At 48.6% G+C, this 25663-nt stretch overlaps 2 protein-coding genes across 2 annotated transcripts in view; one reads left to right on the top strand and one right to left on the bottom strand.

Moving 5' to 3' along the window:
• The window catches only part of Dock2 (dedicator of cytokinesis 2), a 402443-nt gene that overhangs the window by 193025 nt on the left and 183755 nt on the right, over window positions 1-25663 (bottom strand). The gene's annotated exons all lie outside the window — the stretch shown is intronic.
• On the top strand, window positions 1735-19656 carry Insyn2b (inhibitory synaptic factor family member 2B). The gene is made up of 3 exons (XM_026401321.2): window positions 1735-3080; window positions 4188-4262; window positions 19470-19656. Exons 1-3 carry the CDS (start codon window positions 1735-1737, stop codon window positions 19654-19656), a joined length of 1608 nt encoding a protein of 535 aa, XP_026257106.1.

Genomic DNA, 25663 nt, shown 5'->3' with positions numbered 1-25663 from the left:
GCTTAGGACAGCGCCTGTCACAATAGTGAGTGCTCAGTAAATGTGAGTTGTTATGATTAATGTGTGGAAAGCCCTCAGCATGGTAAAAATAAATGCTCAATAAATGGTGGCCGTTATTGTTACAAGGTACAAGTTCCTCGGAGAATTTCATGCATAATTATCTCCTGGAAGGCAGTAAAAGTGAAGCTATTAGGGGGTAAATCTTGTCCTTAGGAAGAGGCTGCAGTCACTGCAAAAAGACACCAGGGTCCTCTCGCCCCTGTAGGACGCCCCAGTTCCTCCATCCCTCCCACGCCCTGGCTCTCCTTGGCTTCCAGAGCTCATTCAGCCATCAGCTCCCCTGGTCCATGCCCAGTGAGCAGCCACAGGAGCAGGTGGGAGGCTGGGCATACCTACACCATGCACAGGGTGGCCCCAGCCCCATCCTCCAAGGGTGCACAGGGTAGAGGGTCAACACACACTGAATAAATAAGTCCCCAGATGATTATTTAATGACAGCTGCAATTTCTGCCACTAAAGGATGTGATGAGAATGTCAAATGGGAGCCCTGAGTGGACTAGCACTGGTGTGGATGAGGAGAGAGTCACTGTAAAAGCTCCTTCCAGAATGACATTTAAGGTGGGTCTTTGCTGATGAAGAGGAGCAGGCTGGTTGATAACTGGGAGTGCAGAAAGTGCAGGATCCAGGCAGATGAGTGCTTTGTCCCAAGGCCCTGCACCCACAAGGCACCTGGCTCCCTAGGAGCACAGAGAAGAACGGTGCAGAGGGACCTTTCCTACACCCTCTCACTCAAAACTACTCAGTCAGGGGTCAGTCGGGTGACATCCTCTCCTCCCTTTCAGGTGCTCCCTAGCTGCTCGAAAAGACTGCCGAGTCTTGGCTGCTGGCCCCACAGACCAAGTGAAGGCTGTTCCTGGTCTAATGTCCCCGAGGCACAGATGTGGCTGACTCGGCCCACATGTGAACCTCAGCTAAGACATCACCACGACAGGGGACTCCACCTCCCTGAACGCCCTCTGTTGCCTGCATCCTACTGGGTTTTGTGAGGCTGTTTAGGAAAAGCCCCACTGAAGAATGTGGAAACAGCATGAAAGGAAATAATGGCCCCAAAGGAGGACTCTGTGATTGACATCAGTGCAGACACCCCCTCAGGAGCATCATGTGTCACCAAAGCAGCAACTTCCCCGGTCATTTATTTTTCCAGCTATTTACATGCTATGGCAAGAAGATGTGTCTGAGCTTTCCCTAGTTTGACACTGAAACTCACTGCTCTGGAAAGGAACCCGTATGTTCTGGATGTAGCAGGTGTTTGGGGGGCTCTCTCTTTGGGAGTGTGCTGCAATCCCCCAAATGGTACTTTGGTGGTCTTTTTCTTCAAGACGGCCAGCTTCTCCCAGGATCAGAACAGCGCTCCTGACCTGCCCTGGTGAGCAGCCCCCAGCTCTCTTGGTAGATCCGATGTCTAATAGTTAGCCTCATCACTGCTTCTCTACGTAGCTGTCATGACTGCAGTGGAATAACATCGGGACAGTGGGGGAAGCTTTCATACAGCTCCTAAGTGGAACCACAGGCTGGGAATGGCCTACAGGGCTTCCTATCCTAAAAGGGGAGGGCCACTCCATCCTGGCCGGCGGTTCTCTTGGCCTGGGATGCCGTCATTCGATGCTGCTCCAAAGACCTAAGGGAGATGTGTGCCGGAGAAGTGTCTGGTTCTGTTCCTTCCCACTGAGCTCAATGGCCCAGCCAACTATGAAAGTGAGACCCGTGCTCCTGAAGCGTAACAGCCTAGAGTCGGTGGAGCTCGTGAAGCCACCTCACCACCGCAGGAGCAAATCCCAGCAGGTGCGGTTCAAGGACGATGGGACCACTAAGAACCCAACTGGCCTAGCTGAGGCCGACACCCAGGCTCCCGAAGACCCGGCTGGGATGGGGAAGACACCAGCACCCAAGCATCATCACTCCCCTGCCTACTCGCTGTCCTTCCCCAGGTCCCAGAAGGCCGGGGGGTTTCGGAACATTGCGATCCAAACCTCCCCCAGTCTCAGGAAGCATTTCCCAGTTTTCAAAAGGAAGAAACTGACAGCCAGCAAGTCCCTGGTGGAAATGCCCACAGCACCCCCAAGTGCCATCCAGGTCAACGGCAACCTCTCGGAACAGGACATTGTGTCCTCTGACCTTGCCTACCTAAGGCTGGCTCAGCACCTAGAGGATGGACCTCGAAGGGTCAAAGTGTCCCACCCATTCCTGCCGAGGGTGTCCAAGGTGCAAAGCAACGGGCCTCTTAGCATATGCTTAGAAGCTGGGTCTTGGAGGGCCTCAGAGAAAGCCGCAGCTGCCATTCAGGTCCCAGATGATTTTTATCACGGTCCTTCCTGGGAAGCGAGAGCGTCCACGCTCAGCCCAGGTGAGTCAACTGAGAGGAGCAACTCGATACCCCCTTTGATTGACATGTGTCCAGGGGAGGGGAGAAGGGTGCTGATATCAGATTCAGAAAGATCTCCCTCTGGATTGGCTGCCACCAGTGGTGCCAGCTATACCCCAGGCACAGAGAAACTCAAGCACGAATTGCTTTTGCCCAAAGACAACTGTGAGGACAGAGACCTTGGCCTGTTGTCATCTCAGTCAAAGGACACATGTGTCCCTTCATCTCCACAAACTCACAGCTCCCCTGCACCAGGGTCCCAAAGCCAACCCACCCACCCAGAAAGAGACTCAGACTGTCCTGCATCGGATGACAGTCACCAGGACCTGGGGGCATGCAAAACTAGCAGTGCATCAAAGTCTGCCCCTGGGTGTAAGGAGCAGCCGGCAAAGAACCCTACCCAACCAGACACCCTGGAATTTCAGAACTGCCCAGGAAACAATCCCCTCCCCTCTTCTCTTCCAAGGAGTGAGAGCAAACCTCAGAGCAACAGGGAGATTAGTGACATCAATCAAATACACCTGGCACGGGGTGAACTCTGCGACCTCCAAGGTCGGCTGCAATCTGTGGAGGAATCGCTACACTCCAACCAAGAGAAAATTAAGGTCCTTTTGAATGTAATTCAAGACTTGGAGAAAGCTCGAGCTCTTACTGAAGGGTAAGGTGAATTTTTCTTATGTTAAAAACTACTGGGTTTGAATTTGTGATCTTCCTGTATCCCCCCACCCCCCAAAAAAAATCTTCTAGGTGAAGTCATTTGATGGGATGGGACAGAGAACGAGAGCACTGGCTCCCATTGGCAAAATGTCTCCAAGATGCTTGAGGTCAGTTGTGTCCCCCTATCATAGCTGATGGCCTCCCTTCACTCTGATGGGGCTTCTTTCAGTTCCAGGGTTTGGTGGATCAGGGTGAATTTCCACTGTTATTTGCTTTTATGTCTGGGATGGGGGTGGGAGGAGAAAACAGCAAAGCCATGGATCAGACCTGATTTTTATAAAGATGCAGGTCCCGTTGATAGATGAAGGGGGACACTACAGCAGGTTGACACTTCCCACCCTCTTAGTGAGTTAATGCATTTGCATTTATGTTTGTTACAAAGGGCTTAAGGTGGCCACTGAGCTTACAGTTGACCATCCCCGCTCCTCTGACCACTTTTTTTGAGGACTTGGACTGGTCCATCATGGACCGACTCTGTAAGAGTTGAAATGAGATTACAATTCTGCAAAAGAGAAAAAAGTCGCCAAATACATTCCAGGGTGACTCAGCACCAGTGTGGGGAGGGGAGGGGCAATGATCTGCCTGGGTGTGAGCTGCTCTTGTCCCTCCAGAAAGCATCATCTAAAGACCAAGAGGAAGCACTGCCAACGCTCATCAAAAAGGGACTGAGAGAGAAGCAATTAGCTGGCATTTGCTGTTAGGAATCAGAATCCACATTGCTTGAGAAGAGAGAACTCTGTGATGATACAGAGAGAAATGCACTGGACCAAAGGGTTGGGATTTTTTACTAATCACTCTATCCAATCCCTCATGTTGCAGGATTGGTGGGAGCAGGAAAAAGCCTTCAGATTTGAAAGTGTTCAAAGATGCATAAAGCCCACTAGAAATGGAGGTCCCCTTGTTGCAATTTTTTATTTCCTTCTTTGCAACACAAACTTCAGGGCACCATGAATGTTGTGTGGTAGGGACCCAGGGATTAGCTGGTAGATGTGTGTGTCCTCTGTGGCCTCTGCCCATTGATTTATCCAGCAAATGCTCTGTCTTGCAGGCGCAACTTTTATCGAACCGGCCAAGACCTCAACAACTGCAGTACCTGCCAGAACACAGCGTGCATCATATACAGGTACCTGGTCACAACCAAGGCCTGCTCTGCAGAGCACAGAAGTCATGGGGTTCAAGGAACACTCTAGCAAACTCTCTAAATGCACAAAGTCAACAGAGGGGAAAAGACAAATGCATGAGACTTAAAACATAAGGTGGTTAACTAGGAAACATTAACTTCTGATTCCAAGGCAGGTCACCTTGGTGGGTAAGAACCTCGATGAGCAAGCCCTTTGGATGATATCATCCCTATGTTTATCAGACAGTAGTTCAGGTACCGAGGTAAGCTCTACCTGCATATTGGCATCTCATTTCACTATCACACACTGAGATGGGCCTTATGGTGGTCAGGGAAGTTAAGCCATTTGGTTCAGCTCAAGTAGAACATAGTCTTGAGAGCAGAAGGGGTCAGACTCAGGACTGACATCCAGATCTTTCTAATTCCAAACCTGTGATATCAATTTTTCCACCACGGTGACCCCCGCCTCCCATCTCCACCCCTGGTTGCCAGCCCACACCCAGCACTCACTATGGATCAAAAACTGTGCTAAGCACTTTGTGTTCCTTTCAAAATATACCATTTCTTCCCAGCATGGGATGAGGTCTACAATAAAGTGGTTTATATAGGAGATAGATGGGAACACGATAGAGTGGTAAGAGCATTCGAGTCAAAGATCTGTGCTTTGATCCCAAGTCAGATCAGCTACCATGACGTGGCTCAGTTTCTTTATCTGTAGCATGGGAGCAATGACCTCTACTGAGAGTCCCCACGGGGACCTAAGGAGGTAACAGACGCAAGTGCCTTCCGTAACCTCAACTGAGCAGGGCTCATTACTGTTGTTACCAGGAAGACCAATGGCTCCTCAGCTGGAACCCCACTTTCAATGGCACAGTGGAAAAGTGGTTAAAAGTGGTCATTTCAGTTGATGGCCTATAATTTTGTTGACCACAATGTCTGGTTTTCATTTCTTCGCTATTTTCTCTTTCCATGGAGAATGACAGCTCGGCTGAGTGCACTGTTGCCCGGGTGGGTTGCCCGTGTCTTCTGGTAGAAATTTCTTGTTCTTTCTGGCAGCATCTTGAGACTTTATTGCAGTAGGGTGCCCCATACCTGGAAGCCAGCAGGTGCTTACACTGGGGCAGAGCTTTGGGCATTTTCTCCACCCACCTGTCAACCCCTTACATGGAGGAGCCCAAGACCACGTTTCTACCAAATAGAGGAAGGTTCTGCACAAGTCATACAGAAAGAGGCCTTTTAACTCCATGTGAGGTGTGCCCTCAGAGGAGGGGCCTCATAGCTGTGGCCAACAGAAGCAGGCCGTCTTTATCAATGGCTACCTTTTTTTCTCTCTCTCCTTTAAAAAAAAAATCTCCTATCTGAAGCAAGAGAGAACAAAAAAAAAAAAAAAACCTATCATAAGTAGGAAGAATTCATTTGAACCAACTTGCATTTAAATTTCTGGCTGCTCTTTCTTCAGGTAGCTACATGATGCATTTTGTATGACCTTAAAATGATTTTTTTTTTATTTGGCTGATGTAAGTGAAAAGGGCAGGTGGTTATTTACCAGCCTGCTATGAGTTTTGTGACCTGGACAAGTCATTTCTGACCTCTGAGTTTCCTCATTTGAAAGATGAGAGCTTTTAATTAGCCAGTCCCAATGGTCCCTTTGAGTTCTGACATTCTGTGTTTCCAAGCTGAATTAAAAGTGACAATATTTGGTTGAACTGTGACCACCCAACAAGTCTGAGAACGTCTGTGGTTTTCTAGTGCTTACTTCCAACATCCCAGGCAAAGGTTCTCAATTAAGTCCCACCCCTGGGTGGGCTGGCAAGCCGCCCCTCCCTTCCAGAAGAACATGTGCAGCTTGCCGAGGCTCCTCATCGTCATTCACAGCCAGTCTAGACTCTTCTCCCAGACAGTATGTGCCCCCCTTGTATCCAAACCACTGTGAAGAAATGGGCAATTAATTTGATGAAAGCAGAGAGATCAGAACAACATCCCCGTCACAGCCACAGAAGCAAGATGAGAGTTGTCATTTTTTTAAAAAAAAACATTTCAAATGACTTCGAACTTGTGTGGTGTCCTGAAAAGCCACATCTTAGAAGCTAATGAATAAGTGATGTGAAACGCTCCTCCGCGGGCCTCGCTCTGGCGCTGTGCTCTCTCCCCCTGATGATGGATGGGCCCAGAGCCTGTCACTGTACATGAGCCACTTGGGCACATGATGGATTGCCCACTGGGCCCTCTTCTCTGGAGATGCTGCTGCCTAGTTAGCAACACATAAGGTTTTCTAAGTGGGATTTCCCACAGGGCCCAGGAGCCAAAGGCTGTGGCTCTGCTGTTGCTCCTGTCAAGACACACGAGACCATTGGTCGTATCTCTGTGCCCCCTCAGCCTCCTTGACTCTCTCCTCCTGCCAGGGATCACTTGGGTGGATCCTCTATCACCAAAGAGCCAGCCTCAACACTGTTGCCTAAAGATCCCATGCATGGATCTCCCGGCTTCCAAGGATCCCCTACACTGGGGAGGGACTCCTGTGTTTCTTTTTGTTAACTGAGCTCCAAGGAAAGAGGGTAAGAATTGACTCCAAACCTTAAGCTGGTTCCAGGAGGTTTAGTCTCTATTTTTCTCACCTCTTTTTAGCTTGGATCCTAGGACAATTTACCCAGAGGCTTGAGTGCACTGCTGCTGGAGGTACCCAAGACTCAATAACACTGAATTACTCCCTGAGAAAGTTTGTTCTCTTTTCAAATTTGTTTCAGTCCTTCTGATGGCCTAGAGGGGAAATCTGGTTGGGTGCTAGAATGTCTTTCCGAGGCTTTCTTGCTTGCTTATCACCTTTCTTTGTAAAACGAGTGTAGGTCTGAGGTTCCCAGCCCCAGGCAAGCAACAGTATCCAGCCAAGAATGTAATGATTTTTAATTTTTTTTTTATCGAAGCTTTAAAAACTAATCCTCTTAAATATTTATGGTAAGTGATACAGGTCTCCATTACAAAAGTAATATTTCCTATGTTGTATAATTTTTTTTTTCTGTAAGTTTAAAAAGTGAATTGATTTCGAAAAAAAAAAGGCTAAGTAAATAATCGTGCAGATGATGTGGGAAATCTGGTAAAATCCACGAAGGTGGCGAACCACTGATTGAAGTCTGGGAAGCAGTGCCCTCAGAAACGACTCCCTTTCTTCTTTCCAAGGGCATGAGATCTCTCCCAGCCACCCTCCTCCTTCCTCAACCTGATCTCGGCTCCTCCAGCCATATCTCCCCACGCTTCATGTTCACGTCCACTCTAAAAATAGTCAGCAAAGCCTCTTTGGAGGACTTTGACGATATGGCTCATGCATTTCTTTTCTGGATGTAGCTCCCAGGAAAAATCCATTTAAGTTGTAAAATGCTTCTAATGTTTCAAGAGAAAATAATGGAAGTTCTTTCCCCCCAAAAAAATTTATGTACCATCCAAGCATATGGCTTGGATGGAAATAAAGTGCAAGCTGTAAACTCATCGTTTTTAGTGGGTGAAGGGAGAGGTTGATCATGTAAAATTTGAAAGTTGCTAAAGAGGAGAGAGATAAAAAGAGCAGTTGTTTGTCTAAGGTCTACCCGGACAGACAGCTCCTCTTCTCACCCTTAGCCTCTTCCTATTGCTTCAACTGAACTCAAGACTCACAGTTTATTTCTATGGTACCACTTTCTCTTACTCTTTCCTAAGATGTGGGTACATATCGTGTCATGCAGTGCATGACTTTCAACTAACTACAGATTCTTCCACTTAATGTCTGTATTAGTCAGCTTCATGTTACTATAACAAAATGAGGCAACTATTTAGCTTATGGTTACAGAGTCTCATTGTTCTGTCTTCTGATGAGGGTGGCACATTGTGACAGGAATAGAATGAAACACTTACATCAGGAGCCAGGAAGCAAAGAAAAACTGAGAGTCTAACTCCATTCAGGAGCACACCCATAACCTAAGGGCCCCCCATAGGCTCCACCTACTGAAAGTCCATGGCACCTCTCAATGCCACCACCCTGGGGACCAAGTCTTTAACATCATGTTTTGAGGACACCCATATAGCAATATCCCAGGGCATCCCAAATTTACCTTATCTCTAAGCACATTCCTCACCGCCCCACACAAAAAATGAATTCCCTGTTTACTTTCTGCAACACCACTGACCACGCAGCAACTCTATAAGGACACCACCGTCCCCGCTTCACTCTTCTTCACTACACATGTCAAGCTGACCATCCGTCCCACCTGCCCCGTCCATCCCGTTGCCCCCGTCCAGCCCCTTCACTACCACACCCCTGCTCTGGCTCTGCAAGAGCCCTCGTCATTCCTCACTTGAATGCTGGTTGGTCTTTTCACCCTAGGTCCCTTTTACTCCATCCCAAGTAATCCTCCATGCAGATTGCAAAGCATGTCTCAAAACCCGACCATATTCCCCTGCTAAACCGTCCTGCCCTGGTTCCCACTGTTTCCTTGAGCTGACTCCTCAAGGCCCTTAAATGTCATGCTGAAGCCTCTTTTGACCCGCTGTGCTCTGGCTCCACCACAGGGGCCACTGGGCTGGCCGCTCCATCAGGCCTCTGCAGGAGTCGCCCGGCTTCCCCAGAATCCCTTTTCTCTGCTGCTTTCTCTGGAATTGGCCAGTCCTGCCAAGAAAGCCAGTTCCATGCACAAACTTGATCTCTTCCCAAGAAGGACACCATGGCCCATGCATTCCTCCCCTCTACCATTGATCCTAACCCAAGGCTTACAAGGTTCTCTCCACTAGCAAATGTCTAGCACCCGAAGTCCTAGGCCAGTGTCTAATACAGAGTTGGACCTCAAGACTTTTGTCAAGGAAGGAAAGAGTGTATTAACCTGAAGAAGAATTAAAAGCAGCAGAGGACTTGAGACAGCTTTTTGGATCACCTGAAAAGTAAAGTCCTGGTTATCATTTGTGCACAGCTCCATCCTCGGGTATTGACATGGAGGATGTTCACTAATCAAATGTTCTCATGAGGAAGAGAAGGCATCTGTGTAGCCAGTTCTCCTAAACTACATCACATAGTGACTGAATGTACTACACGGATTGTCAATTTTAAAATACCCAGAATACTACGTTCTTCCAATGAGGTAGAACCTAATCAAATCTCCCTTTGATGACTCCAAGAATCTGCTGTGCTTTCACGGGACATTGAGATCCTTGCTCTCCATGGCCTGCTAGCAAAGCTGCCTAGTAATTCCATGCAGACTGGGGTGGGCAGGACAAAACTCAGCTGTAATACCTGTAATACCTCTGATCTGAAATACCTCTTTCCTTGGAGTCCCAGCCATCTCTAAAGCATTTGATTAGCAGATTCTCTGGGTAAAACATCAAAGTCCAGGGTGGTAGGTGGAATAATGCCTGAGATGATCACATCCCAACTTCTGGCCCCTGTGAATACTTGACCTTATCTGGCAAAGGGAACCTTGCAGATGTGGTTAAGTGAAGGCCTTGGATGGAGATCGGTATCCAGGTCTGCATGAGTGGCTGACATCATGAGGGTCCTCATGGGGACAAGCGGGAGGCTGGAGAGTCAAAGGCAGAGGTCAAAGTGATAAAGTCACAAGCCAAGGAAGGCAAGGGATGTGTTCCCTCATGGCCCCCAGCAGGGCCCAGCTCTGCTGATGCTCTGGTGGCCAGCCAGTCTCCAGACAGTAAGAATAAGGCCCATGGTCCAATGTGTGGTCACTGTTTGAGCAGCAATAGGAAACCAGTCAGCTCACATGGAATCCCCAGAGTACGTGAACTATGCGGGTGCCCTAGGGGTCAGTTTATTAGATTTTATTTGATGGTTTTTGCAACTACAGAAGCTAAGTGCAGGTGTCTGTAGGGTTGAACTGAAAGGAAGGAACAGTGACCACCACCTGCTGAGCATCTATCTCCGGCTGTTTTCAGCACCTGATGTTTACCACCCTATGAGAAATAGTACCCCCATTCTACAGACGAGGAGTTGAGGTTCAGGGAGAATCAGGAACTTATATAATTTTCAAATGAGGCAATTGAGGCTGAGAAGACCGAGGCACTTACACAGTTATTCTGAACTTCATAAAAGCAATAGCAAGGTCAGAACTCAGTCTGTCTTCCCACAAGCCAGATTCCAGAGCAAGTTGCCTTCAGCTAAACCACTGGGTGGCTGTCAGGGCTACATGGACTGTAACATCATCGCTGAGCTCTACCAGACAAAGATACCATTGAAGATTCAGGGCCTGAACCAGTTCTGACCTAGGGAGGCTTGACCTAGGGCCCCCTGCATCAGAATCCCCAAACCAGCTGTGCCAAGGTGTAGGTAGAGAAGAAGCTGTAGTCACAGCAGGCTCCCTGGGAAAGTCTGAAGCTTTGCCAGCATTGGCTGGGTGAGATCAGGGTCTTTAAAGGAAGAGTCCACTGTTGAGTTCCTGGAAGACTTTGCAGGGGCCAAGTGCATGAATACAAAACTCTTGCTCATAAAATAACTCATAAACTAGCATTTGTTTTTAATGCTTCTTTGGAAAGATGGGTTACCCTTCTGCTTGGCTTTGACTTTTGGGTTAGGTGGTCACAAGTAGACCTAATTGTATATGGAAGGAGCTGGTGGGGATGGAGGAAAAGGAGAGAGAAGAAGGAGGGAGAGGGAGCTCATCCTTGCAGTAGGTGTCTTTGGATGCTTCCTGCTTCCAATGAGAAGAGGAAACTTGCCCCTCTCCGGCCATTTGGAGACCTGCTCGTATAATGCATTACTAAGGGATTCATGGGAAGCCTTTCATTCCTCCCACACCTCCCAGTTCCTCAGGTCTCATCTAAGATCAGGAACTGATTGGCAATCCAGGCTGGCATTTCTCCTGCAATTAAGGTTAAGAGCATTGAAAAACCCCATTGTGCTCCCATGCTGAGAGTCCAGTGCTGGGTGCTGCCCCCAGTGAGCCCTGGAGAGGGGAGGGTGTGTGGAGGCTGGACCATTGCCCATGCGCCCACCCTTCAGGAGAGGGGTGCGGTCACCCCACACTGGTGACTGGAATATGCTCAAAGCTACATGCCATGCTAGAATCCTCCACCCCATCCCGATTTCCTTAAACTCCACAGACCACAAGTCACTGTATTATTATTATTATTATTATTATTATTATTATTATTATTATTGACACCTCCACTGTGAACATCCTTCTGAACCAGCCTGAGAAGCACCTAGAGATCCCTACCAGGAGATTTGCCCTAGAAGCCTCCCTCTGCCCTACCTCCCAGTATTTTCATTTCTGGTGCTTCCCTTTCAGTTTTGATAGTGACAGCAAATGACAAGGTCCCCCCTGGAACCTGGGCCACAGCTCCACAGCTGGGCACCCTGTGGGAGGAAAGCCAGGACTTTCCCTTAGGGAGAAGAGAGGCTCTGGAGAGCCAGGGAGCTGCCTGGGGGCCTAGGGCTGGTGGCCCTGAGAGCCCTTCCTTAAGTTTCCTCCCAGGGTTAAGCTGTTGGTCACTGGCCTGTGGCCTCCCCAGCCACTTACAGCTATGGCCTGACAGAGAAATGGTGTTTCTCTAGAAACTGCAACGTACACTCAGTCCTAAGGGTTTAGCAACCAACTTTCCACTTAAATTATTCAGTATTTTTCCTTTTGTCTGCTTACCATGCTCTCGCAGCAAGGAGCCAGGTAAACTGTGAGAGCCACAGTCTCCCAGCCAAAGTCCTCTCTCTGGCCAGCAAAGAAATGCACAGTGAAAAAATAATTACAAAGCACACAGAAGATCGGTTCTTTCTAGAAATCACAGGCGCCATTTACGGCTGTCATCAAATTCCAAGATGGACTGAGGAACACTATCTCGAGTGGTGGGACGTGAGCCTCATGGCAATACCATCCAGCGTCCTCAGAATGACCAGCCACAACCTCACTTAAACTGCCTCTGGGGGAACAGCCATAAAGTGCGGGCAGAAACTTCTGAGGCCCCGACAGGTTGATACCCAAGACGTTCATTGTGCCTATCCCCTGATTCTCTTGGTGGCTTTGTCCCTTCTTTCTCCCTGGAGCATAAGGGAAAAGAAGTCGGATTTACAGCATCAGCAATTTATCTGCAATAAAAAATGAAAGCTGCTTTAATGTGTTAATAGCTAAAGAGGCTGGAACACGCCATAAATATGAAATCAAGCGAGTTGAGTTCTTCCCAGGAATAATAAACAGGTGCTGGGGACATCAAGGCCACAGATGACCACACAGTGATCCAGCATTTATTTCTTTGTCAAATTCATATAATAGTCGTTACCCTTTGTCGAACCCGCCGCCACGTCAGGCACTTTAATGCCACGCGCATCTTCTCATTTTAGGCTCCAGGTGACCCCCCAGTGTGGGTAGGACTATTATTCTCATATTACAGATGTAGAAACTGAGGCTTGGAGTGGTTCAGGAACCTGTTCCCTAGGGGCCAGAGGCTCAAGCCCGGGTCCTATTTTCAGGGTAGTTCAGTTTCCCGTCCCTCCCTGTTTCCTCTTGACCTTGCCTCCTCAGTGCATTGGTGTGGCATGTGACTGAGATGACCAAACCTTTCTGAGGCTGACAGCACGCTCCTTGTCACAGGGCCACAGACTTCCTTCAGAGACAGCGATCAGCAGTGAAGATTTCTACAGTTTGGTCCTGCTGATTTCTGTGCCTGCAGGAGAACCTGGGATTCTCTGAGAATTCGTCAGCGGGTAGCCGCCCCAGGAGAAGGGGTGGATTGCCAATGTGAAACAGCAGCAAGTCGTTACAGCCTATAAATGATGAGCAACCCGGTCAGAAGGAACCAGGTCGTTGGTGGGGGTGGGGCATAAAGCTAGAGCCCCCTTTCCCCTAGACTGTGATTCTTCCCCAAAGACACTTTCCTAAGTGGTGTGATTTACCCTAGCAGACAGCAACCAAACTACCCTCACTGCATCCATCAATTCTTACAGCTAATCCTTTAAAAGGAAAGCTCTAGAGGGCCAATAAATCTGTGGTGCACTTGGGCTCTGTGGTAAGAGGAACCGCAGGAACACTCCTGAGGGAGAGGGGAGCAAGGCAGGGAGGGGTCGGGAGATATCTTGTCTTCAGGGGGATGCCGCAGGGCACTCTCACTTCTCAGCCCGCTGGCCTGCCATGCAGGCTTGGTGGCAGTGGTGTGTCAACCATCTCTCTTTATAAACCAGCAAGACCCACCTGCCCTGGAGGGAGTGCCCAGGGCCCACTGGAGACATCAGCAGCATATCCCCACCCAGGTGACATTGAATGAGCTGCCTTCTAAGGGGTGAGCATCTTTTCTGGGTATGCAACCTCAATGCCAAGGCCACCCTGAAATCCAAAAAGAATACTGCAGACTGGTCAGCAGGGACCCAGAGGGTCCCCCATGCATCCCAGCCCAGTGTGGCTATGGCTGTACAGAACGCTTTGGGGTATGTCAGGAGTCACAGGCCTTGGTGGCCACCCCACCCCCACAGACCTTTTGCAATCCAGATCTCACACAGGCACAAGAAACTGTCCCTTTGGAGCAGTATGTCTCAGTTCATGAGCTTTGGAGGCAACATAACTGGGGTTTGAATCTTGGCTCTGTCACTTCAGTGGGTATCCTTGGCAGGACACTTAACCTCTCTTTGCCTCAGTTTCCTCATTTGGGAAATGAAGCCAATATTATCTATGTCCTGATACAATGAGAATTGTATGACAGAAGGAATGTCAACTTGCACATGGTGTCTCTGGATCTCACTCCATGCGTGAGACTCTTTCTTGTCATAATTATTATTATTGCCCATTTAGATTACTGTGTGTCCTGATCAAGGGGGGTTCAGGTCATTTTAGGGTTTCTTCTCTTTAGAATACAACCCTGAAAGAGCCAGGCCCTTAGTGGAAGCATGTGATCCTTCTTTAGAAAGGAAGAGCAAAAGACCAGGAGTCAGGAATCCAGGTGTTTCTGTCCCTCTGCAATTTTTTGGTTAAATTCTAATGCCTAATGCCATGGCAGTTAGGAAGTGGGGCATCTCAAAGGTGATTAGGTCACGAGAGTGGAACTCTCATGAATGAGACTGTGTGCAGAGAGTCTGTGGGCCCCTTCTGCCAGGTGACAGGGTGGAGTCAGCCATCTGTGCACCAGGAACTAGGCCCGTGGCAGACAGGGAATCTGCCGGCATCTTCATCGTGGACTGCCAGATTCCAGGACTGTGAGGGGTTCAGTGCTCCTGTTTAAGCCACGCAATCAAAGGTGTTATTTTACAGCATCCTTAGCTGACTTAGACTCCGGGATTAAAACTGATCCTAATTCACACTGTGACTTGCCTTTGCCAACTTATCTTTCTGTTTTAATTGCTCATTTATGGGCATTTATGGGCATTCAATCTTCCCTTCTGCCTGGGATATCCTGAGGGTAAATGAAACACAGACCTGAAGCGTTCTGCAAATTTGAAGGTAAGGTCTTATATAAAAGTAAGAGGTTTCTTTGATTTTTTATGATTCTATATAAGTTGGTATCTCCTTGTGGCCCACCCAACTTCTGCTTGCCCAGCTAAGATCCTGCGTCTAGCACCTAGCTCACTGCTTGCTCATGTGTTTACATATTTACCTATTTTTCTACCTGCTCCTTACTGTTTCTTGGTTCAGGCAAGCCATGACACAGGGCTCTCGCTGCTTCCAGTTACCTAGAAAAACATTCTTCTGCTTCCCACCTGGCATGATGGCTGGAGTATTGATCTGTCAGTTAGATTAGTGAGGTGCCCTGAGAGTTCTCATCCACTCCTGGTTTACATACTGCTCACTGTCTAAATGCAGTATGGTACCATGCTTAGACGTATTCTAAGATGTGAAGGGCTCAAAGGCTCCCTAGTGACCTGGGCATCCCTGAACCTTGGGGCCTGTATCCCGTGCATCCTCAGGAGACCAACCCACATGCTTTGCCTGGGCTGGACTTTCTCAATTGCTCCAGCCCTGAATCCTTCATTGCAATAATTTCTTGATTAATCTTGGTCCCCTGGGTTCTAAATAAACTAAGCACCCAACACTTATCTTCCTTCTTAAGATCCTGCATGGAATATGCAAGGTGGGCAAAGATGGCACAGGAGGGAGGGTAGGATGGAGGGAGAGGTGAGGCTGGAGGGCTGTTTTGTTCTACCATCAGGCCACAGCCCAAAGCCAAGAGCTTACCCCCAGAATCTACAAACAACTCCCCACGGAGAATCCTCACCAAGCTGGCAACGGGCTCCTCTTTTCCAGGAGCTGGTGAACATGGTGTGGGGGTTGGCATCTCCTCTTTTCTACCCAGCCTTAGGATGCCAAGCAGATGAGGGTGAGGGCACAGGCTCCTCCCCATTTATAAGGCAGCTGCCACCAAAGCAAAACATATTCCCTCTCTTCCCCTCCAAACCAAACAGAGTTTGTCAAACAGATGAATAAGAAGAAAAGGGACAATTTTCCTTTATGTTAATAAATTGCTTTGGCCTAAAAAACATTAATCAATTTCTTTGCAAAGCACACACACTTCTCCATACTCTGCTATTTGCCTGGCCTTGAAAAGAAAGTCACTTTCAATCCCCTTTAAACTGTCAAGACCAGTGGGGGCAGTCACAGCGGGGAGGGGAGAGCTCCCCAATCCTCAGTGATTATAATGGAGCCTGGCTGTGTTTCCATAGAAACACGGAGTGTGTTCTCCCCTGAGTGTGCAAGGAGGGGAGGGGTGGAGAGTGATGCCGAGGGCCAGGTGTGTAATCACTGAGGAGACAAGGGTGCAGATGAGAGGTGGGGCATGTCCCTAAGACCTGGAGACCAAGAACTCTGTGAAGAAGCATGGAGCCAGCAGACTGTATCCCAAGGGTGACAGCACCTGCCACCATAGCAATTTGTACAACTACCCACAGGAAGTTATTAAGCCCCACACTCAGCTGCTTCTCGGGGTGGGGAGGAACCTGTCCAAGGTCACCTAGCCAGTGGGCAGTGCCACCTGGGTTCAAACCAGTGGGTGTTCAACTCCATCCTCTGCCTCGGGCTGCACTTCAACCTGTGTCCCTGAGATGGGGTTAGTGTCTGTCTCCTGGCTCTTCCCCCCAGGTCGGCCAGCTCTGCACACATTCTGGATTCACCCACAGCTACTTTTCCTAATAGGTGCCGGGGTACCTATAAATCTTGACAAACTCAGGTGGTGTGTTGCTGGACTTGCTTGTTTGATTTCCAAAGTCAGAAATCTCACATGTGAGAAGAAATCTGCTGCTGCATGTGTTCACAGCATTGGGAGGAACAGATGGACAAGGACTTGGAAAGCAGGGGCAGTGGAGAAAAAGAAGAAGAATGTTTTGAAAGCAACCGTTAGTGTAATCGCTATCTAGTACCCTGGGAAGTGAGATCCATGGGGACAGTATCCAGTGCGTCTAGCTCCCTGGCATGTAGATGGGACCTAGCACAGTGTTGGGCTCAGATGGAAGCATGGAAGGATGGATGGACAGGTGGGTGGGATGCTCTATACCATATAGCATGGAAAATTCTAGAACGAGCTGGTACTCATTCTCTTTGACTCTGCTTGACACTCTACAATGAAGATGGTTTTTCTGATGCACTAGGTAGGATGGCTCTATTTAAGGGGAATAGTGACTATGAATGCTCCCTACTTGTGAGCCATGTTTTCCCAGTGCTGCAAGGGTAAGATTCAGAGCTTGCAACTTGCTGTTTTATATTCCTACCTTGGTGCAATGCAGAGGTTGCTGGGGACAAGTCTCCCCAGACTCTGAATCCATTGCATTAAGTTTCCACTGGGAAGAACAAGGTCCAGGTGGTGCAGAAAGAAACCCACTCATCCCTCCCAAGACTGATCAGGGTGCAGCATCTGCGATGCATACAGAAGTGTGAGAGTCACTGTGTGAGTCTGTGGGTGTCTCTGCCTGCTGATCTGGCACATCCTGGGCTTTGGCTGGAAGGTCCCTAACAGGCACAATGTTGACCTGAGGGCTCAGACACTGGACTAGCAGAGCCAGGAGGCCCCAGAGAGTGCTGGTCTGTCTACCACTCCTTCCCCAGAGCCCAGAACAGGGATTGACACCTGGCAGATGCTCAACAGTGCTTGTTAGGGGACAAGTCTAAGTACTTGATGCCCACTCTGTGGGGCACACTGTTCGGGCACTGCCTCTTCACCCTCTGAGTGGGTGCCCTGCTCACTCAGCACATGAAGAATCTGCTGCCCCAAAATGGGAAAAGACTCCCCGAGATCTCACTGCTGATAAGCTGTGGAGGTTTGCTTTCAAAAACACTTCCTGTTTTCTTCCGTCATATAGGTCACCCACCAGGATTATGTCCCTACAGAGAGGATCAGGGAGGAACAGAAAGAGAAAGAATGCAAGCAGAAGAGAGGAGAATCTGGGGGAAGCTCATCAAAAACCCAGAAGTGGGGCAATTAGACGCCCTTCCCCAGGGCTCCCCATGAACCCGTCCTCATCCTGCTGCCTACAGAACAGACTGCTCCCCTTGTGTCTCTCAGCTGGTTTCTTCCCTCTCAGAATGCTTGGTGACAAGGCATCTTTGGGGCTTCATTAGTCACATGGGCAATTGTGATTTACCTTCTCAGCAGCGCTAACCTGAGTTCTGAGAGGTGATATGAGGATAGTAGGCGAGGGCAGGTGAGCCTTTAATGAGGGCCACTTTTCAGCCCTTGCTGGGGATGGAGGCTCTAGCCAGTCATGCCACTTCCCAAAGCAGCGTGGGTGGAGTCTTTGGTCTTCTGTGCACATCATTTTCCTCCTGGCTGAACAGGAGTCTGTTCTGCCTTCTTCATGACCCCACATTCCCTCCCTCTCCACTCCCCCATGCGGGCTCCTCATCCTTGGACCTCCCAAGAACCCTGGTGCTAAAGCAGGCAACGAACACATCTGAAAGCTTAAGGCCTCCTCCAAGCACCTGGAAGAGGTGAACCTCCTTGGGGGAAGAGAACTGTTAAGACGGGGGAGCTCCTACCCACCGCAGCCATGCCTAACAGGAACCCCTCTTTGCAGCCAGATTGACTGGGTTCTGGGAGGCTGAGCAGGGCCACAGGTAGGCTAAGGCTGGCTCCCCAGCTTCTCTGACACACAGAGCTCAGGGGGAGCACAGCACCCACACCTCAGAGATTGAAGCCGCTGCTCCAACTCCCTGCTCACCTCATCCTGCTGGCTACAGAAGAGACTGCTCCCCTTGTGTCTCTCAGCCAGTTTCTTCCCTGTAAAGCAGGGGCAGTGGAGAGAAAGAAGAAGAATACCCCAGGGTATCCAAGACTTGTTAGTGTGGCCCGTCCTGGGTGACTGGAATTCAAAGAGAGTTACTGACACTGTAGTTTTTTACTTATCAAGCATCTCTGCCCAGCCTCAGGCTACCTGGAAAGTGGGTGGGACCCAGTTGGCATTTGACCTTTGAGATAGCAGTTAATTCTCCTGCAACATCAGAGGGCAGGAGACTCTGCAGCCTCTCAGTTACATGGTCCCCACAGCTCACATCTACCTCATAGACCTTTGTGGCCATCAACACAGAATAACCAAGTCTGTGCATTAATGATTCTAAAATGCACAAATGAAAAAAGGAGACTGGTCCTTCACTAAAGGAATATTTAATCTCTCAGAACAGACGAATACTGTGAGGTGCTCTCATACGTAAAGTTCTCAATACACCTTGCTAAGTCGAGAAGCAATTTGAAGAGCAAGGTCCAGTACACCAGCAGTGCTGGTGATAATGACGATGCCAGCAACAGGGGCAAAAGCAGGAAGGCTGGCCCCATGCAGGGCACTGCTCTGGGTACATCATCTGTATCATCTCACCTTACACATGCCACCTCCCAAGAAGGTGCCATTATTGCCTCCATGTCACAGATGAGGAAACCGAGCTCAGTTTTATTTGAACGCTCCTTTTATTACTAAAATATTTTATAATGAGGCAGTTTTCATGCCTAATGCATAATAGCCTACATTAACAATGAGGACTGCAGATCCACCGAGACGGCTTCCAGTATTTACTGAACACCCAGCAGAGCCTCTCTGTTACATGTCATATCCACACTTGGTAACAGCCCTGTGAGGAACGCACTGCAGGTGTCAGTTCAATCTGTGAACAATGAGGGGTTCAGAGAGGTGCCATAACCTTCTCAAGGCCACACAGTCAGCCCCTGGGTCTCTAAGGACCAGTGACTTGATTCCAAAGCCTGTGCTCTTCGTGCCAGTTGGGGACCTGGTGATGGAAAATCAGTGTGTTTTGATTTGAATTTACTTTTCTTCCTTCCTCTGTTTTTCAGTGTAGAGTATGATTTTCGGCAGCAGGAAGGAAGGTTCCATGAAGTTCTGCAGAGTCTAGAGGAAGTGGAACCAGTTGAGGAAGCATCTTCCCCACCAAAGTCCCCAGCAGAACCCCCGGCCCCTGAGAAACAGGATCTGAGGCGGAAAACCAAGAAGGTGAAGAGGAAGTGCTTCTGGTGGATCTGAGCTTTTGAGGTCACCCTCCGAGCTCCCGCCTTTCTGTCTGAGCCTCCAGGGCTTCTTTGCCAAGGCCCGGGCTGGGAGCCCTTGACCTGTGAAGCCAGGGAGCTTGGGGCCTGTGTGGCCGCTGCTGCTGGACACTCGATCACCCACCTGATCTGAGTGTGTGCTGCTGCTTGCTGAGGACTTCACAGACTCTGGTGTGACCACGAGCTGAGTTCCCTGTCACACATGGCCAGGCCTCGTCCCCATCTGCTACATCCAGATTCCCACCACGGGCAAAACCCCCACCGCACTTTCCCACATCGACATGATGCTGAGCACTTCATCCTGTCCTGGTCTCATGAACTCAGAAGGAAAAAAAAAAAAAAAAAAGAAAGAAAGAAATGCTGTGCAGAGCAGGAGGATAGAGGAGGGTTATAAGCAGGTATCCTGGGGAAAAATCAGATGAAAACCCCGGGAGTTTCCTAGCTGTCAGCGCACATGGGCACGAGAGAAATGCAAGGTCATCCTGACACATTGGGGTCCTTTTCATTTTTAATTAGCCACTCCATCCCAAACCAAGGAGCACTGTCACACAGTGTAGGCCTTCAGTCCATGCAAAGTAAGGTCACCCCAGGGTATCCAAGACTTGTTAGTGTGGCCATCCTGGGTGACTGGAATTCAAAGAGAGTTACTGACACTGTAGTTTTTAAACTTATCAAGCATCTCTGCCCGGCCTCAGGCTGCCTGGAAAGTGGGTGGAACCCAGTTGGCATTTGACCTTTGAGATAGCAATTAATTCTCCTGCAACATCAGAGGGCAAGGAGACTCTGCAGCCTCTCAGTTACATCTTATCTGTGACGTATAGAAGGTGAACCTGAGATACAACACTCCTTCCCATCCATGCATCCCTGTGCCAGCCTCGTAGCTAGGAAAACACATACCATTCCACTTGGTCTCCCTTCCCGGGGACCAGGCAATGGTCACCTGATTGAAGAGGCAGCAGGACTGGGCATGAGGATATACATTTCTCCATTCTAGCATTGAAGGCCTTCCCTTCCCAAAATCTGAGTTCTTTGGATCTGGCTCTTTCTTTTGACAGGACCCCTCTACCTGGGGAGTCCAGGCAAACTTGTATGGCTGTGCCAAGCCCTAACGTAGAAGGAAGTAATTGCTGCATACTCTTGAGGCTGAGGGGTAGGGTGGCAAGGCTCAGATTCCTGCACATTAAACTCCTTGCTGGCCTGTGGTTGGATTGAAGCCACAGGAATGAGTCCTAAAGCTAACGCAGCTTTAAATGAGGAAGGCACTTCAGGGACCCTTGGCCCAGGACCCAGGGTCTCAGTGAAAGCCTTGGTAGTGCACGGCATCCCGTGTATACATGGGACGTGTGTGCCCTACTGCCAACCAAAACTAATTGAGCAAACCACCCTGCAGCTTCACCTTCCCCTCTGAAAGGCCTGCAGTGCACAAAGCTATTTCAGGGAGAGTGAGAGGGAAATTTGGCAAGGAATCTCAGCTTGCACTATTTAAGTCTTTGAATGTCATTCAAGATGCTCTTGTTCTGCTTCTAGTATAATGTTTAAACCCACAAAATGAGACCGGAATACATAACGTCAAGTTAGAATTAAGATAAATGCACTTGTCATACTTAAGAAACCACATTTCAATAAGACATGCTACCACTGGCTACAAGCCACCGATCTCTCTGTCTGTATCCATACAGTCTGCTCTCAGTGGGCCCCAGCAATGGAAAAGAACAGCTCAGAGAATAATCCAATAGGGCAAAATCATTTGAGATCTCTTATGTAATTTTCTCTTGTAGTAGAGTTTCCATCTTAATTTGGTTTGCTTACGCTAATTTCAAATGAATTTATATTCTTGGGCATCATGCTGGAATGGAAATAAGCCTGTTCCCAGAATTAAGACACCCAGGCAACAGAGCAGTCTATTCCACTAACCTTGGGCAAGCTGCTTAACTTTTCAGGGCCTGTTTGTCCATCCTTGAATGGTGAGAGCGCCTGCTTTACCTACTCCGCAAGATCCGGGCAACTTCCAACTTCAAATGAACAGAGCCACTCAGCTAGCGAGAGCATTTGCCCCAGTGAGCCTGGGAGAATACAGCTCACACAAAATTAAGAAGCTCATGGCATCACAAACATATCCAGTTGGGGACCTTGCATCAACCCTCAACTGAATTAAATGAAATCAGAACTGAAAAATGTTGATGTTTCCAGAAATAAAACCAACTGTGGCTCTACTGATTCTATACCAAAGCACAACACCACATTGCTTGGGCCACCCACCTGAAAATGAGACAGAGGTCCCTTCTGAAAATCAAACATTCAAAATAATTATGAGGAAAAAGGATTTGATAAACACCTTCCTGCCGGACAAAAAAAGGATTGTTTCTGTGCTTAAACAACTACACATACATACACCAAAACTCTACGTTCACCTCCCCATAGCAGACCGCTGCTCCTTTGTTAAAGTATTGGTGACATCGACCATGATATTCTACAGAAATGCTTCACTGGAGGCGATATGGTTTTGTGGAGAAAGATTAACTTAGCAAAAATTGCTTTTATAAAACTGAAGGGGGAAAGATTGATACATCAACTTAAATTGCAGGAATTTATGTAGCCGCTTTGTCTGTAGTTAAACAGTGCGTACCGCTGCCCTGGATCTCCGTACCTGCTCCCGTATAGAGCACCTTCTTAAAGACAATGTACTAATGTAAGGTTTTGTAAATTTCTAAACCGTTTTAAATGGAATATTATCTTTTGCAATAAACTTACATATTTTTCCTAGGTTTGAAGTCTCCATTATTGGAGGGGTTGATTTGGATTATAAGCAAGCCTTGACGGTCCTGAGGGCAAGGATGGCATTTGTTATAATTGCTTTAAGACATTTTTCAGGGATAAATAAAGAACAGATTTAGAAGTTAGTGTCTCGATGGTCACATGGAGCCTCACCATGTGAGGGCGGTGACAGGAACCAAGGCAGGCATCCCCAGTTGCCTTCAGAGAGACATGCATTCAGGATTTTTATCATTAGGCCCATACACCTGGCTCTGATTTACTCCATGTTTTCCTTTATTTCCTGCTTAATTTGTTTGTTTTTAAAAGGTTCCTTTGTGTCACCAATACAAAGAAAAGCAGAATCATCTTCCAAAAATAGGAAACAAAATAACAGTAACTTTATTATATTCAAAAGTGTTTGTGCTTTTGAACGTTGGGGGTGCTGGGCCCTAGACCAGCTCTTTGTGAAAAGGGGTACGAGCCCCATTGAGTGCATCCTAAAGCCTCCTTAACACCAGACCATGTTCCACCCAATGAATCAGGAGGCATGAGAGAGAACTGAAAAGAAAACACTTCCTTATCAGGTGAGCCAACCCTTCTCTATAACCAGCTGCACCCCAAGCCAACGTGTGAGAGTCAGGAGACTCGAGCCCCCACTTCAGGAAAGACCAATTTAGGGGGAATCAAAACCAAAACCGAAACCTGGATCAGGAATCATAAAACTTGGGTTTGGTAGCATTCTGCTCCCTTCTCTGTTCTAGGTGACCTAGGGCAATGGCTTAACCTCTGTGAGCCTCTGGCTCCTCTTTATATAAAGCAGAACCCCTACCTGACCAGAGTGTCCCCACAATCACCTGAGGGAAAGTTCTGAGCCTGCTGCGGGGCACACAGCAGGCGCTCAGCAACGCACTCGCCTTCCTTCACTGGCGATTGAAGTAAGTTGGGAGAGAGGAGGGAAGACGCCCCTGGGCGGCTGCAGCTGGTGCCAGACACAGGCTCAAGGTTTCCTCAGGGTGAGGGACAAATTGTTCCTGACCTTATTAGAACCATCAAAAACCATGGTGAAACTTGGTGAGGAACCAAGTGTAGTGACCCAGAAGAACACCGGGCACATGGGACCTGCCCGCAGTCTGGGATCCGAGGATTCTTGGAACACAGAATCACATATCCCAGAAATGAAGGAGACTTAAGAGCCAGGTCCCTTCCACCTGAAGCAGGGACCAGTTAGATGAAGGCAGCCTAGATGAGCTGCCAGAGCCTTGCCACAGTCACCCAGGGAAGGAGGTGCTGGGTCGGGGGTGATGTGTGAGGCGCCAGGTTGAAGCCCTTCTTTCCCCACTAGCTGAGCTCCAATGGTTCACTGCTCACGGCAACTCGATATCTGCTCAAAAGGTATTTTGTTTTAAGTTCCAAGAAACAAAGATGCTCTGTGATCATTATGCCCAGCCACCAGGAAAAGAGATGGGCACACGTGCAAACCGAGCATGGATCATGTGTGGGGCAAAACATGCCACCAGCTTCACAGTCAGGACCCTGGTGGGTCCTCTCACCTCAGCTTCTCTTCCAGCTGCTTTTTAACAACCTGAGGCCTAAATTCCTGCGACACCTCCTGGCGCCTGGTACCCCTTCTTTGCATTTCCATGCACCTCCTGTGGAAGGGCCTCCTGTTCCAAACCACTTTGTATCTCCACGGGCCTCCACAGGGATCTCCCAGGGGGCTGCCTGCTCCCACCCTCTGTGTCCTCCAGTACTTTCCCCTCACAGCACCCAAAGCAAGCACTACAAAAATTTAGAACTGAACCATGTTGCACACTGGCTGAAAACCATTCAGTGGCTTCCTGATAAACTTAGGGAGTTAAGTCCATGACCCAGAGGCTGGGAGGATCCTCCCCTGCCTCCTCTCCTGTGAACTCCAGGGGGCGCTTTGCCTGTGCGACCTCTGATCATGTCAAGGCTCCTTGGGTTCCATGGACCCAACATGCTAACAGCCCCTAAAGGATCAGGGGACACACTTGTTTCTGCATGGAATGTCCTACACCACACCCCCGCCCTGCCCTGTTGCCAGCTCCATTGAGGCTTGCCGGATAGTGACGCCAGTGACTAAGACCACGCCAAGGGCGCTTCTTAGTCTCACCTGACAACAGAGACCTTGCTCTCTAAGTCCTTGGCACAGTTGTCCCTGTGCACTAATCTGTGATCTTCTTTGTGGACTGCATTTCTCCCTAAGGCCTTCGTCCTTTTAAGGTAGAATGTGCGTATTTTGGCCATCCCTGAATTCCCAGCACTCACCACAGTGGGATTCAGATATTTGCTGCAGGAATAAATTTACGGATAAATTGGATCCGGTGGGAGGAGACGGTAAGAAGTCACTATCAGAATTCCCTGTCCATCATCCCCACCCAGGACGGTGCAGTGTACAACCTGAGCTCCCAGGGTTAGGGTCTTCAGCAGTTACTGTGCCCAAGGCTTCTCCCTCCACGGTGGCCACCTGGCTTTCAGGTCTCAGGAACATGAACCCGCTCTGGCCTTCTCCCTGCACCTTTATTCTGTACAGCCCAGCTTAATCTCATTTCAGAATAAATTGTCATCATAATTAAATCCCAATGCATTTGGAACATTTTACCAAGATACTGCCTCACTGTATGAGAGAGAAAATGAGTTTTGAAATTAAAGCAGATTGTTAACCATTTTTGCTGTAATGTTTCTATTAAAATGTCAGCATTTATTTCATGTGACCCCATGCATTTGAGACCAAATGCAGTCTAAAAAGAGGTGGGGTCTGTCTATCTGGAGGAGCATTATGGGCAAAGCATTTTTCCTTGGCTTCCACCGCAACCAAAGTGAAAAGACAATACAATCAAACAAAAGGATTATATGCCGCAAAGTGAGGAAAAGCTTTTATTACCATGAGTGGCTTTCATAAATTCTCAGGATCCATAAGTATATTACATGAAATTTCACTCAAAAGAAACCCATCATTTTTTCTGCTGACAAAAACCTCAATGTGCATTTTTTTACATTGCCAGCTAGACACGGTGACCTCTGCTCTGCGCTTCATCTGGTTTCCCAGGTAGCGCACACAATGTTGTGACACCCGGTGATGCTTCCTCCATGAACCAGGTGGGCTGAGTCATTTTAACTGCTGAACTCCAGAGCGGTTCACACGCTGAGCACCAAGCAACCGAACCCATGCCGCAGGTGGAAATCAGACAGGTGATGGAAGTGACCAG

This window comes from Urocitellus parryii, chromosome 1 (genome assembly GCF_045843805.1).
Source record: "Urocitellus parryii isolate mUroPar1 chromosome 1, mUroPar1.hap1, whole genome shotgun sequence".
Taxonomy (NCBI): domain Eukaryota; kingdom Metazoa; phylum Chordata; class Mammalia; order Rodentia; family Sciuridae; genus Urocitellus; species Urocitellus parryii.
The sequence above is the reverse complement of the archived record's forward strand: the minus strand, read 5'-3'. Positions and strand labels throughout refer to the sequence as shown.